The 14,427-nt window shown below is 48.3% G+C and overlaps 1 protein-coding gene and 1 pseudogene across 1 annotated transcript in view; one reads left to right on the top strand and one right to left on the bottom strand.

Moving 5' to 3' along the window:
* SERPINA12 (serpin peptidase inhibitor, clade A (alpha-1 antiproteinase, antitrypsin), member 12) overlaps positions 1 to 6,515 on the bottom strand; it is a 10,263-nt gene extending 3,748 nt beyond the window's left edge. The window contains exons 1-2 of the mRNA XM_008593938.1: positions 5,882 to 6,515; positions 3,958 to 4,228 (exon numbers count right to left, since the gene is read on the bottom strand). Coding sequence (XP_008592160.1) covers positions 3,958 to 4,228; positions 5,882 to 6,515 — 905 coding nt within the window. The remainder of the gene's footprint in view (positions 1 to 3,957; positions 4,229 to 5,881) is intronic.
* Positions 6,516 to 12,473: 5,958 nt separating this feature from the next.
* LOC103609640 lies at positions 12,474 to 12,940 on the top strand (annotated as a pseudogene).
* The last annotated feature ends 1,487 nt before the right edge of the window (positions 12,941 to 14,427 follow it).

Genomic DNA, 14,427 nt, shown 5'->3' on the forward strand with positions numbered 1-14,427 from the left:
CCCCCCCCCACACACACACACACAGTTTAAGTATATATCATATACTGGTAGTGCTGTGAAAAAAATATATAGATCAACTTATGGGAATCAGGAAGCCTGGAGTAAAGTAGAAGACTTAAGCAAACCTGGAAGGAGGCAAGTGAGTTAGGTGAGTTGGGCTTTTTCTTTTTCTTGAATAAAATAGGGAGCCGCTGTAGGGTTTTGAACAGAGCAGTGATGTGGTTTTGCTTAGGATTAGAAAGGATCATCCTGTCCGCTCTGTTAAGAACACTCTCCTGGTGTTGGTGGGGATCCGGGGGACAAGCACTGATGTTGGGAAACCATTTGGAAGGTAATGTGGTGGTCAGACGCCAGGAGCCACAGACGTGGTGGGAAGAGACAGATTCCAGATATAGTTTAAAGTAGGACTAATGGGGTTTCCTGACTGAATGAGGGTTTTGAGAGAAGACAGAGTCAAGATGACTCCAGGGTTTTTAGCTTGAGCAACTAAAAGGATGGAGTCGCCATGAACTAAGATAGGCAAGCCCGAGAAAGTTCCACAGGGGCAGATCAGAACGTCATTCTGGACATGCTGAGACTGAGATCCCATTGGACATCCAGGGGAGATCCTGGCTAAACAGATGGACACGTGACCTGGAGTTTGGGAAGAGAACTGGGCATGGGAAGTGTGGGAGGCATGGTAACGCAGACGGTGTTTAAAGCTCTGAGCCTGGTTTGCTCACTAAGGGGTGAATATAGACAAAAAAGAGGCCTGAGGACTGAGCCCCACAGCACTAGGGTCAGACCTCCGGGGGAAGAGGCTCTCCAGCAAGAGAGACTAGGAAGGAGAGAGGCAGGAGGAGCCAGGAGAGTGGGCGGCTGGAAGCCAAGTGAGGGGAGCCCTTGAAGGAGGTCAGGAGATCAACCCGGACAAATGCCACTGACCACTCGAGAAAGAGAGGCCTGAAACTGGCCACCAGGTTTTTCAACAGGGACATCCTGGCAACCCTGGCAATGAGGGTCTCTGCAGAGAGGTGGGCACAGAAGCCTGACTGGAGTGGGTTTAGGAGAGGATGAGAGCAGCTGGGGACAGTCAACAGACACAACTGCCTCAAGGTATTTACCTGCACAAGGGGGCAACAGGATTGAGCAGTCAGTGGGGGACGTGCAGATCAAGAAAAGGTTTTATGCCAGGAAGCATAATAGCATTTGAGATCTCCTGCAGGCCAGCTCTAGTCACTTCTATGTGCTGTAAGCTATTCCTGGGCACCTGTCAGGTTTTACAATGGGAAAAATAATAGCATATTTCTATCTGATTGAAATGATTCAGCAGAGAACAAAAACACTTGCTGCTGTGGGAGAGCAGGGAGAGAATCTGCAGGGTGACATTCCTGAGTATCGAGAGGACACAGGATCCGGCACGCAGGGAGATCAACTTTAGCTCATGCCAAAGTGTGAAGACCAAATGGTGGGTTGCTGTGGAAGGTGGGTACACAGCCCAGTAAATGTGCAGAAGTGTGAGGGGTACCCAGGCTGGGAGTGGGCCCTCAGCATGTTTTAACAGGAAAGCGGCTGTTGCAAAGCTTCCAGTAGTCTTGTGCCCCCACAAAAGTGGCACTTCTGATTACCCTTTGGGAAAACAGAACTTTCCCTCTGGGGAAATCTAAGCAGCAGCCAACCTCTAATTATGCAAATACAGAGCAGTTGCCTGCCTTCTAGACAAAGGCCAAGCTGAAGTCATCTGTAACCTAAATTCCGACATGTCCTACGCACATGGAAATTGGGGGTGTGTCTTTTAGGGGTGTGTCTGTTGACTTGGTTACTTTTCTATGGGAAAAAGGTGGTTTTACTCTTCAGCCTCTCCTGGGCCACCCGGTCTGAAGGGGACTGCAGAAAGAACACAGAGGAATATCCCATCCCCTTCCTCTCTCCCACAAAGAACCACTGAAGTGNAGAAAGAACACAGAGGAATATCCCATCCCCTTCCTCTCTCCCACAAAGAACCACTGAAGTGATCTGGACCAGGCCCTGCCTGCAGACCAAAGCAACTTGACAACTTGTCTTCCAGACTGAATGAGCTCAGAAGGCAGGAACATTGGCCTGTCACATTCTCACAGAGTGTAATTTCCCCCTGGGGACCATGGGTACCCAGGCTGGGAGTGGGCCCTCAGCATGTTTTAACAGGAAAGCGGCTGTTGCAAAGCTTCCAGTAGTCTTGTGCCCCCACAAAAGTGGCACTTCTGATTACCCTTTGGGAAAACAGAACTTTCCCTCTGGGGAAATCGAAGCAGCGGCCAACCTCTAATTATGCAAATACAGAGCAGTTGCCTGCCTTCTAGACAAAGGCCAAGCTGAAGTCATCTGTAACCTAAATTCCGACATGTCCTACGCACATGGAAATTGGGGGTGTGTCTTTTAGGGGTGTGTCTGTTGACTTGGTTACTTTTCTATGGGAAAAAGGTGGTTTTACTCTTCAGCCTCTCCTGGGCCACCCGGTCTGAAGGGGACTGCAGAAAGAACACAGAGGAATATCCCATCCCCTTCCTCTCTCCCACAAAGAACCACTGAAGTGGTCTGGACCAGGCCCTGCCTGCAGACCAAAGCAACTTGACAACTTGCCTTCCAGACTGAATGAGCTCAGAAGGCAGGAACATTGGCCTGTCACATTCTCACAGAGTGTAATTTCCCCCTGGGGACCATGGGCAAGTCCGGTGCCCTGCAAGAGGGTGTGGAGTTTCCCACGGGGGAGGCAGACATTCCCGCCGTCTGTCATTCCAGGGCCAGAAGGGGTTGGGGAGGCAGGATGCACCTGGGGTGACAGGAACCCTCCTCTCTGTGGTCCTCCAGGCAGAGGGCCTTGGCGAGGGGAACACGAAGCACCCCTGCCCACACCAGAGCTGCAGCCTCATGGGAAATTGTTAGAAATAACTTGGAGATGGGGGCGGGGTGCACTCAGGATGCCGAGTTCCAGCGAACCAAAGGAGGGTCTCAAGTGGCTGTCATCTGAATTCTAAAGGAAATGTGATCTGCTAGAGTCTAAGTCTCACAAGGCCAGGACTTCTAGATGAAGTGGGGGTAGAGGGCCTGGTGTCCTTCCCATTGTCCACCTTCCCTTCACTTTCCACACCCCTCAATCCCCTAGGGAGGGTCCCCCAAGACACCACTGTGAACTCTAAAACTGTAGAGCACAGGCTGTAAACTGCCGGTTGCTTCAAGGGTATCCCCATGTTCAGAGATGCTATTTCTTCTCCTCCAATGGGGAGCTGCTGTCCTGGTGTTCCATCCTGAGGCTAGAAGGGTCAGATTTGCCGGACACCTGTGGTTCAATAAACCAGAGGTTCAAAGATCTGCTGAGAACCTTGGAACAAGGTTTGTTGACCTTTCAACAAATCAGAAGGCAAGTGCCTGAGAGGGATTCTGTGCGCTGATCCTAAATCTGTTCTAAGTTAATGTTTTAAAAGAAAAGTATTTACTCACTTTGGTCCCTCGGTTATGATTAGTATAACTTACGTGGGGCAAGCTTCATTGGTTGTATTGTGACACCACAGTCGAAAACATCATTCTATTTACAATGAACAGCTCACAGCTCCCTTTGACACCCCAAGTGTTTGTACTTGCAGTTTCCTTTGCCTAGGATTTCATTGCTCTTCTCCCTTCCATACAGACAGCTATTCGGCCTTGAAGACTTAAATGCCACCTCCTCTGTGAAGGCTTCCCTGACCACCACCCTCCACCAAGATTGCATCCATGCCGCTCCCACAGTTTTCATGCACCTCCCTCGAAAAGCAAGTGTTTTCATTGTACTTGTCTGACTTGCTTCCCAGTCTACTTCCCACCATAATATAAGTTCATCATAGAGCCCAGAAGAGGACTTGGCCATGAGGCAAGAGCTCAAGAAGTCTGGGATGAAAGGAGGAAAGAGAGTGGGGGGAAGGCGGGAAGAAGGAAGAGGCTGCATGGGCCGGGCACCCTCTTTACCTGTGCGAGATTAATTTTTTCCATCTGGCAAAAATGTCCTCCTGCAATCCTTCCACCACGTGCTCCAGTTTGCCCTCATCAGGCAGAACGAACGTGGCTGTGATGTTTTCATGGTAGGGAATTTCCAGGATGGCGCAGGAGAGCTGGTCATCATAGCCGACTTCGTACATGCCCCCACGGAACATCATGGGCACCTTCACTGACTTGTTTCTGCCCAGAATGAAGTCTTCTTCTTTAGTTGCATTTGGATCAAACTCATGTTGCCACCTGGCTTAGTATTGAAGAAAGACAAGGTGACATGAGTATCCCAAGAGAAAAGAGTGGAACAGATCCAAATAACCATTAGTCTCCGTCCACACAGATGTGAGGTTTGGATATTCTGGAATATCAGGGAAAGACTCCCTAAATCCCTGCCCTCATGCCATGCCCTGAAGAATCCTGATGAGATGGTCTCAGGCCCATGATCATTTCCCAAAGAAGCCAGGACCAGGGCTGCTGAGCTGAGAGTGGAGCAGCGGACTACCCTAGGCCCAGAGGCCCCTGAGTCAGAGAAGCCTGTAGACCATGTCCTAACAGAGGACACTGGATTGCATTTAGTGGGGGCTGTTTGGGTCTGACACAGTGAAAATGCTTGACTCTGTTCTACATCAGCCTTGAAGAAGCTGCTCTCATGTGGGCTGAGAAAACTAATGAAACAGGTTGTCCTTGGGAGCTTGCTGAAGAGCAGTGAACACCTCGAGTTGTGTGTTTGTATCCCTCCTTTCTGATCCTGAGAATGCTTTGACTCCATTGGGCATAAACTCAGACCTGGCGCTCTTCAAACCTGCTACCCTCAGGGCACTCAATAGAGGGCCCTGAGGGCCAACCCCTTCAAGTCCTGGCTTCACTGTACTGAAAGGATGACCTTGGATAAATATCTAAATCTCCCTGGGCTTCATTGTCCCTATGTGTAGAATGGGGATATTTAGATTCAGAAGAATAAGGCAGTATCACTCAGTGACTGTGTATAGTGAGTGTCGAGTGGATGCTAGTCATTATCATCATCATCAACATCCCTGTTGTCACCGTTGTTCCTGTTGTGATCTAGGGGACATAGGGATTTTGGAAAATTCCCAATTCTCCTTTCTACTTTTCTGGTTTGGGCAGACTAAGGCTCTGGACTACCATTACTACTTCTTTTTTTCTCCACACTCATCAATCTTTCTGTAGATTTTGGGAGACCTGAACTTTTGTATGCAGGACCATGTTGCTGACAGCCCAGCAGTGGTTTTGCCCAGAGGGCTGTTGCGCTCTGATTCTCACCTATTTATGCCAGCCTCTTTGTGTGCATGTTGTCTATAAGTGGGTGTGTGTGGGGGCAGGGAATGATGCTTGAATTTGGGGCTGTTCATCTTTTTTAGTCACTCTCCCTCAGACCTGGGGAATCTACAGAATCTAATAAGGAGATCAAAGCACCCACCAAAGTGATCCTCATCACCATCATCAACACAGTTACCATCCTGGGTGTCTATTTGTAGTGATGGAAAGTGCACAGCCCTAGGGCCAAGAGAAATGGGTTCTACCCCTGACTCTCATTAACTGGCTTTGTAACTTGAAGAAGGCTGATTAATCTCTCCGAATATTTTTTCATTTAAGAAATGGGAACAAAATGTCATTCCAAACTCTACAATTAGTGTTGTGTTAGGATAATCAGTAATAATGAAAATGAACATATGGAGAGTGACTTAGACTTCATCAAGCTCATTTCCCATATATTTTCACTTTGAATTCCAATAACTGCCTGTATCATGTTACCCATTTTACAATTAGGAAAAATGGGGTTCTGAGAGATTAATCACACATGAATTCAAGGTTACAAAGCAAGCAAGTGGCAGGTTTTTAATCCAAGTCTATCCTTTCCACACCAACATGCCACAAGCCTTACCTCGAAAGAAAATGTAATTTGTAAGAAGCATCACAGTGCCAGAGTCTATATTCCTGATCAGGTTATTAATTTTCCCATGGGTCTTCTGACTGATATAGTTATTGATCTTCTTCTGAGCATCTTCCAAGTTCTGGAAGTTGGTTGGGACAGTTTCTGCATTGTACAGGTTCTTGGCTTCTGTCAGAAACTTCTGCTGAGGGTGCAGCCTCTGGTCCATGAACAGGGTGTTCCCAAGGCTCAGCTTGATATTCTGGTTGTCCTGGTTCAGCCTGTGGATGAGGTAATGGAAGCCTTCATGAAGGTCTTTCTCAGACATCCTCATAAAGTCGAACCCCTGCTTGATCTCAGCCAGGGTGGAGTCCTGAGCACCCAGACACAGCATGGAGAAGGCTGTGGAGATGCTCAAGGGGGAGAAGAAGACGTTCTTGCCAGGGCTGCTGGAGGCCAGCTTCTTGAGCATCTTGAAGCCAAAATCCGTGTTGCTCCTTGCAAGGTCCTTGGCTGCCATCCTTCCCTTCCACTCTCGGGCCTGGCTCACAGCTCCATCATTGGTTGGTGAGAAGTTGGGCTTCAGGAGACCTTTCACAGTGAGAAGGCCAGCCAGGAACAGGCCCAGGCCCAGCATGGGTTTCATTTTTCTTGGAGATTGTCCTGTTGAGAAGTAGACCTGAGGTTAGCAGGAAAAAAATAACAAAAGAAACCCATTGCTCCATCTTATCCTCAAGGAAGACCAAAGGAAAGAAGTAATACAGTGACTGGTGTGTGCTATACATGGTGGTTATGAGTGCCTGGACATCCTTCATAGTATTTAACTTTTATATTCACCCTGGGGACTGCCAAAAGCTTAGTCCAGTCAGCTTCCATATCATCAGCTTCCACATCTGTGGATTCAACCATAGATCAAAAATATTCAAAGAAAAAAAAAAACAATAAAAATACTACAAATAGAAAAAATATATAGCATAATGACTATTTACATAGCATTTACCTTGCATTAGGTATTAAAAGTAATCTAGAGACTATTTAAATTACATGTGAGGATGTGCCCAGGTAAATGCAAATACTACACCATTTTATATCAGGGACTTGAGTATCCACAGATTTTGGCACCTGCAGGGGGGTACTGGAACCCACCCCCATGGATACTGAGATGGTATTCCAAAAAGCTTGTTGATTTCTCTAGTTGGACATAATACTGTCAATGCTTTTTATACCAATTTGTACATAAAATGAAGGCATATTTTTTTTTTGCTCTGTGGTGTCATTTCCTATGTTTTTTTCATGTACACATCTTTACAGATCTATAATTCATGGGAAATGGTGAGCTCCTCAACAACAGTCTGCTCATGGTTGTCTTAGATTGGGTTTCCTAGAAGCAGAGGCTGAGATGGGGATTCGGGTGCATGTTAGGTACTGAGGAGGTTGTCTTAGAAGGAGCCCATAGGCAGGTAAGGACAGCATGATGGGAAAGGTAAGGAGCCAAGCAAGGACGTGGTCTCAGGTAACACCTAGCATTGGTCTGATCCACAGGGGGAAGGTTCTGGAGGGCTGTCCTCAAGAGGTGGGGCATGGTGTGTAACTTCCTGGGTCAATTAGCTCCTATCGGCCAAGGACAACTTTCTGGAATGGGAAGGGCAATTGTGAGCTATTAGCAGCCAACGCTCACAGTACCACCAACAAAAGGGAACTGGGCCAGGCACCAGCAGAGTTCACTGCACCTAAATCCCCAGTGCCTGGCACTGAGTAGGCTCTTTCTGGTTGATCAAAAGAGCAGACAAATGAACACCAGCACAGGGCCTGTACCTAGGAGAGCCCCAACGCCCCAGTTCCTCATGCCCTCATCTTTCTAAGTCAGGCTTTGCAAATACAAGCTTCATCACAGCAGAAGTCTGCAAGAAGTTTGTGGCACAGTATCTGAAAACCCTAATGGATACTACCTGTTGCTCCTAAGCATCTATTTTTCCTTGCAGCTTCCCAGAATAATTTGTCTTTTCTTCCTTTTTTTTTTTTTTTCAGTAGTCTACCCTTCCCTCAGACAACCCATGTGCCTTGGGGAGGCCTGACTGGTGCAGGGTCATCTCAACTCCCCTGCTAGTGATTGGTCCAGGGGCCAGACCTAATCAGTGAACACACAACAGTGTCTGCCCTGGTCCTTTTTCGGGGAGGGGCATGTGGCTCCAGGGTCCAGTGAGGGTACATTTCAGGACTATGTGTTGGAATGTTGGGGTGCTGCCCTCTCTCTTACCTGGATGTCTCAGGCAGGAAGGTGGGAGGTGCAGCAGCAAGGAACTAAAACAGCATTTTGCAACCTGAGGGAATGACTCTCAGACAAAGACAGAATACAGAGAGGATGTACACAAGGACTTTGCAGAGAAACTGGAGCTGCAGCCACTGATAAAGCTGACCCCAGAGCACCCATTCCCCACCTCTAGACTCCCAGTGATGTTGAGCTACACTGTCAGTTACCTGAGGCCAAAAGCATCCTAACAAACACAAGTAGATATTTAAAATATGCCAGGACTACCAAGTGGTTGGCAGTTCTATATTCCAATCCCATGCCTTCATAGCCGTGTGACGTTCTGGAAAGCATTTACCCTATCTGAGCCTGGTGTTCTGTAAGCACCATCCACTCCCAAGGTCTACTTTTTGGTAAAAATTTAAAATAGTTGGTGATGAACAAAGCTCTATCGGCTATCTGAAAATAGGTCATAGGAGAGAAACTAGTAAAATCCTTAAGGATGCTTGACATAACAAAGAATTAGAAAATGGAAAGGATTCCATCTCAGGGTTAGTGGGCTGGGCTGTTTACAATGGCTGTCTGGATTGCAAACAAGAAGCTTCTGTTACTCAGAGTCAATTGCTGCCTATGTGTGTGCCATTTTCCAATGCCGAGGAGTGGAGAAGTTAAGACATGTCACTTGAGCTGGTGGAACATTCTCAGCAAAGCTGTTGAGCAACCAGGCAGGACCCTTGGGTGCTAGCCAGGGAAGGGCAGGGCCAAGCCCGGAGTGGGACAGGGAGACGGCGGCAAGGTCCGTTCCAGGAACATGTGGCACGTGTGTGCACACACACACATACACACACACACACAGAATTTTGCAGGGATGCTTAGTCATTAGCCCTTAAAACATTTTTCTACCTGACTGAGTTTCAGAAAGGAGAAACAATTTTGGAATTACGATTGGGATGTTAGTCCTCACCCACTTCCGTGAGGCAAGTCTCTTCATGCTTCTAGGTCTCAGTATCTTCAACTATTAAATGGGGGCAGGAGGGGGAGTGACAATTTGGTTTCTTCCCCACTAGATGCTGCTAATCAGCTGCTGCCCCACCCTCTTGGGACACAGCCCACACTTGGCTGGGCCTCAGCTTCGTCTTAAGCCTGTGTCACAGTGGTCCCCACAGGCCTCCTGCCCAGGCCTCCCTGAGTGCCAACAGCCTGGCCATTTCCCCCAAAACAGCCCACACTATCTGCATTCTGGGCCTTTCCATGTGTCACCACAGGCCCTAAACTGACCCAGATTTGTCAGATGGGTTAAATGCCTAAGGGCTAATTTTTTTATCCCATCAATTAAAATAGCTGAGCAACTGGTTATTCCCCAATAAATTGATAGGTTGCTCTCCTGAGTTGAGCAATTCATTGCTGGGTTTTAGTTCGGAATGTGTGTGATGTGTGTATGTAGCTGTCACTCAAAATAAATAAATAAATACATAATAAATAAACAAATGTATAAATAAAAATAAAATCAAGAAGAAAAAGAGTGAGATAGAAACTGAGCCCTGTGAAGTACACATGGGGCAGATAAATGTATAATCCGTATTTTAACTCTTCTCTGACCATATTACTTTCCCTATTAATTTTGGAAAATAATTTCCTTCTCTCGTGAATAGGTGAAAGGGCGTCTCACTGACCCAGGGGTCATCCATCCTGAAGACAGATCCAAAGCAGGTGAGCAGCCCTCTGGACAAGCAGCACAGGGGCTTCAAGTGCACACGTGGAGGGGCTCCCCACTGGAGGCCACCACTTCTACCTCCGCACTGTCCTGATGTGCCCAGTCACTGGAGTCGCTGATTAAAGCCACCGTGAGATGCAGCAGCACATTTAACCGTAATATTTGTAATCCTTCCACATATCACCAGCAGTTCAGGAAAGCAATATATAAACAAATAGCACATACACAAACTACAAAGGATCCACTCAGTGCATAGCACCCCCCACCCCTCCCTGGCTCTCCCTTCTTCTGACAGTTTAGTACCCTACCTCTCTTCCCCGTGATGATACTGACTGAGAGGAAAAGTTGATGTGATATTCTTCCTCAAGTCAAAGAGACCAAAAAGTTTAGGATGCTCTGGACAAGTTCCCATCCCCAGCATCTCAAGCCCTAACAGAGTGAGCTTCAGGCAACCAGAGTGTTCCTGCTCCACGGGGAGACCTTTTCTGCACACCAGGCTGAATGCACCAGGCATATCTCCCTGCCCAAGGAATCCCAGGCCCTCTGAGATTCTTTATGGAGCTCCCCACAGAGTGAACAGCACTTGGATAAACTCAGTGTCCTGCCTTGGGCAGCTGAGAGAGCTGACAGATCCTTCCCAAAGATGGGCTTTGGCATCCCAACAGAAGACCAACAAAACCCCGGACTCGAAGAGACATCTCAGACATGCTCTGTGGTCCAACTCTTTTAAGGGACTGATATTGTTTTAAGAGAAAAACACTCTAGAAATATTAGAAGTTAAATTATTATAACAGAACTAAGTGGTGGTGAGAGATATCATTTTTACCCTGTTGGAAGTGAGAGAAGCCCCTAAAAGAATGCTAACAACCATTGAAAAATATTCTTTTCTCCTTCCTGGGAAACAAAGGATGGAGAACATATCCACCGTCTGGCTTCTTAATTTGTCCTGTGGATTTCTGATTTCATTCTTTCAAGAAATACTTTCGAGCCCTCTCTAGGTGCTAGACACTAGGCAGTAGAGCAATGCCCAGGGAACTGCCCTACTGATGCTGCTGCTTGGCCATCAGCCTCCTGTGGAGCCAAACACGGCACTCTCACTTCCCAGAAGTGATGTCCACAACCAGCACCACAGACTTCTCTAAGCCCTCGAGCACTTTCCAGCTCTTTGCCTGACCTGGTCCTCCTCCCCTGCAGTGACTTCATTTTAGGGTGAGAGAAGAAGGGTTGGAAAGGCTGAGAGACCATCAAGGTTGCAGCCACTTGTGCTACACAGGGGAAACCAAGGCCCAGAGTGGACAAAGGAGGAGACTGAGGTCATGATATGCATTAGTAATGAAGTCAGAGTGGGAATCCAATCAGTGGTGGCACTTCTGCAAAAGTGCTCTAAAAGACAGCTTGGCCCCACTCTCTCCATGAAATAGCAAGTTGATGGATATAGCGTCTGTCCTTGGGGGAGAGAAAGGTACACAAACAGCTCACATACTAGGCTGACTGTGGCCAGAGTCATAGAGCTAGGGTGCACCTGAGTCAGAGAAGTCACCTTATGTCCCAAGACTGTCCCCATCCCCACACCCACCAAGGTTTTTCCTCTGGAAAAGCACTGGGAAGTAGACATTCCTGAAAATAAATCAGGGCCTCCACCAGACACGCCCAGTGAACTCCTCAAGGGCAGCTTCCCTAGATTTTGGAACTTCTCTAGAATTTTCTTGTAAAATACCCACCCGGGGACAATACCAGATCCTTCCTCAATCTGAAGCAAACATAATGTGGAATAGACAAGAAGCACTTGGTCTTTTCAAAGGGAAGAGATACTCACAGCACATTCAGGAGAAATCCACCGAGCCAGCCAAATGGGTCTGCCTTTCTCGCTTTATTATTTATACTTCCATGGCCTCTTGGAAAAGTAGAGTGAAAGCCAATAAAATTAGCCAGCCTGAGTGGGAAGGCGATGGAGGCTCCAGAAGCAATGGCCACATCACTTCCCCGGGGGCTTCTCCTCAGCGCAAGAGGCAGCGGCATGGTGTTGTGCAGACCACACCCTCTGGGCTGCGGCTTCCCTAATGAAGTCCATTTATATCTTTTGCAACTACTCTATTTCCCAACTGCTGTCTGTCTGGGTCTTGAGGCTGGAATATTCTACAAGTATATCAGCCTGTAGTCCTGATATTGAATATTGAATCCAATAACACCACTGTCACCAATAAGAAGAGGCTGGTTACTGGGGTTCTTGGGATCAATTCTCTTTATCCTTTATTTTTCTCTTTTGCTGTTTTTCGTGCTCTCCAAATTGTCCGCTCTGTTACCTTAGCTCACATGGAGTCCTTCTGGGGAAGATCAAGGAGAGAAGAGTAGACAACTAAATACATCATTTCTGTTAGGGGTAATGGAAATCAAAAATTCATATCAAACTTTCTGATCATTCAAGAAAATCACAAATTGTTTTCCTATTTTCCTATTACATATTTCTTGTGTGTAAGTGATGGGACTATGGTTGGGTTTTGTAGCCCTACATCTTACTTTTCTGCATTTTCCAAATTGTCTTTAGGAGACAGGTATTACCTTAGAATTAATTTTTAAAAGATTCAAGATAGTTTTCTCTTCTGGTCCCAGGCACTTCAGCAGCCATGGGTTACTGTGCAGACATGGCCTGGTCCAAGAACTACACCACACATGACCAGTCCTGGAAATGGCACAGAAATGGCATTAAGAAACCTTGATCACAAAGACAGGAATCTCTTAAGGGGGTAGACCCCAAGTTCCTGAGGAACATGCGCTTTGCCAAGCAGCACAACAAGAAGGGCCTGAAGAAAACACAAGCCAACAACGGCAAGGCCATGAGTGCACACGCTGAGGCTATCAAGGCCTTTGTAAAGCCCAAGGAGGGCAAGCCCGAGATCCCAAAGGGCGCCAGATGCAAGCTTGGTCAACTTGTCTGCATTGCCCACCCCAAGCTCAGGAAATGTGCTTGTGCCCGCATTGCCAAGGGTCTCAGGCTCTGCCTGCCAAAGGCCAAGACCAAGTCTCAGACCAAGGCCCAGGACATGGCTTCAGCTGCAGATCCAGCTCAGGCTCAGAAGGTGCCCAGGCCCCCACGAAGGCTCTGGAGTAGAGGCCTCTGTCTGCCAATGTGAGGACAGAAGGACCGGTGTGACCCCTGGGCTGTTGTCTGCATGTGGCCGGTGTCCTCCTGCGTTGTTTGTATGAATAAACCTGAGGCAGGAAGAAAAAAACAAAAGATTCAACATAAAAGGAAATTCTGGGCCGGCCCGGTGGCGCACTGCTATAGTGCGCCGCTTGGGAAGCGCGGTGGCGCTCCCGCCGAGGGTTCGGATCCCACATACAGACCGGCCGCTCACTGGCTGAGCGAGGGGCGGGAGCAACACCGAGGGTTGCGATCCCATGGCCGGTCCCGGTCCGGTAAGGGTGCAACACTGAGGGTTGCGATCCATTGCCGGTCACGAAAAAAGACAAAAAAAAAAAACAAAAACAAAAACATAAAAGGAAATTCTGATCCTCAGTTTTATCACTTGGAGAGAGAAGCGTTGAAGATGTGTATGAAACTTCCACATGCACCACTCCTGGGATAGAAGAGCAATGAGCCCGACATACCTGTTCTCAATTCTGCTGTGTCTAAGGAACTCCAGGGAGCAGGAAAAGTCATTGAAGTATTCCTTCCCCATTTAGTGATATTTCATAATAGCTTCTCAATGACCGTAGCATCACAGAGGCCTTGGAAGAGCCACATGCAGTGTTCTTCCTTCTTTTGGGATGCTGCTTTAGCAAAGACACGACTCTCTCATCCCCAAATCTATCCTCAGCAAAGCCTTCTTGGAAAGAGGTGACCCGAGTTCATTCCCAGGTCTGGTTCAGCTGTGAACTGATGCACTCACAGCTCAGGCTGACGAGGCTGTGAGGATGTGGGGCTCCTGAGCTCCTGGAATCAGAAAGAGCCCCTGATGAGGCCCCTGAGCTGCCCTCTGCCCTCGCCCAGGGAGCAGGGCCTGTCTGCTGGGCTGTGTATGGGTCAGATACACAGCTTGACCAGATGAGACCAAAGGTCTCGTTGTCTGTCTCTGTTCACTAAGAGCTGCAGATGGGATCGCACCCCACTGATGGAAGGATGGGCCGAGGTGAGGGAAGGTGGTCCCATCATGGCAGAGGCTGAACAGGTGGAGGATGAGAGCCAGCGAGGTGGATGCTGACCCAGAATCTGGGTCTACACCCCTGGTTTGGGAGGGAAGAACCCTGCCCGCTAATGACAGGGTGAGGCCCGTATGAGTCCAAGGGCCTCGCCCACCTGTTCTGCCCCAGACACACTCTGCTCCTGGGCAGACTCTCACAGGAGACTCACAGGGAGAGGCCTGCGTGGGGACACCTCCTGAGGGACACTGAGCTGCACTGGGGATGTCTGAGCTCAGACAACTCCCAAAGGCCAGTAGGCTGCAGGAGGAGGGTTGCCACAGGTGGGCTGCCAGCCAGCAACACAGGGTCTAAATCTTGCCGAGGAGCTGCCGACCCCTGCCCAAGCGGAAGAGCCTTGCAGAGGGTGGGTGTCAGCGGGGACCAATGAAGGGGATGGCTGTGGGAGGACCAGCC

This window comes from Galeopterus variegatus, unplaced genomic scaffold, assembly GCF_000696425.1.
Source record: "Galeopterus variegatus unplaced genomic scaffold, G_variegatus-3.0.2 Scaffold9880, whole genome shotgun sequence".
Classification (NCBI taxonomy): domain Eukaryota; kingdom Metazoa; phylum Chordata; class Mammalia; order Dermoptera; family Cynocephalidae; genus Galeopterus; species Galeopterus variegatus.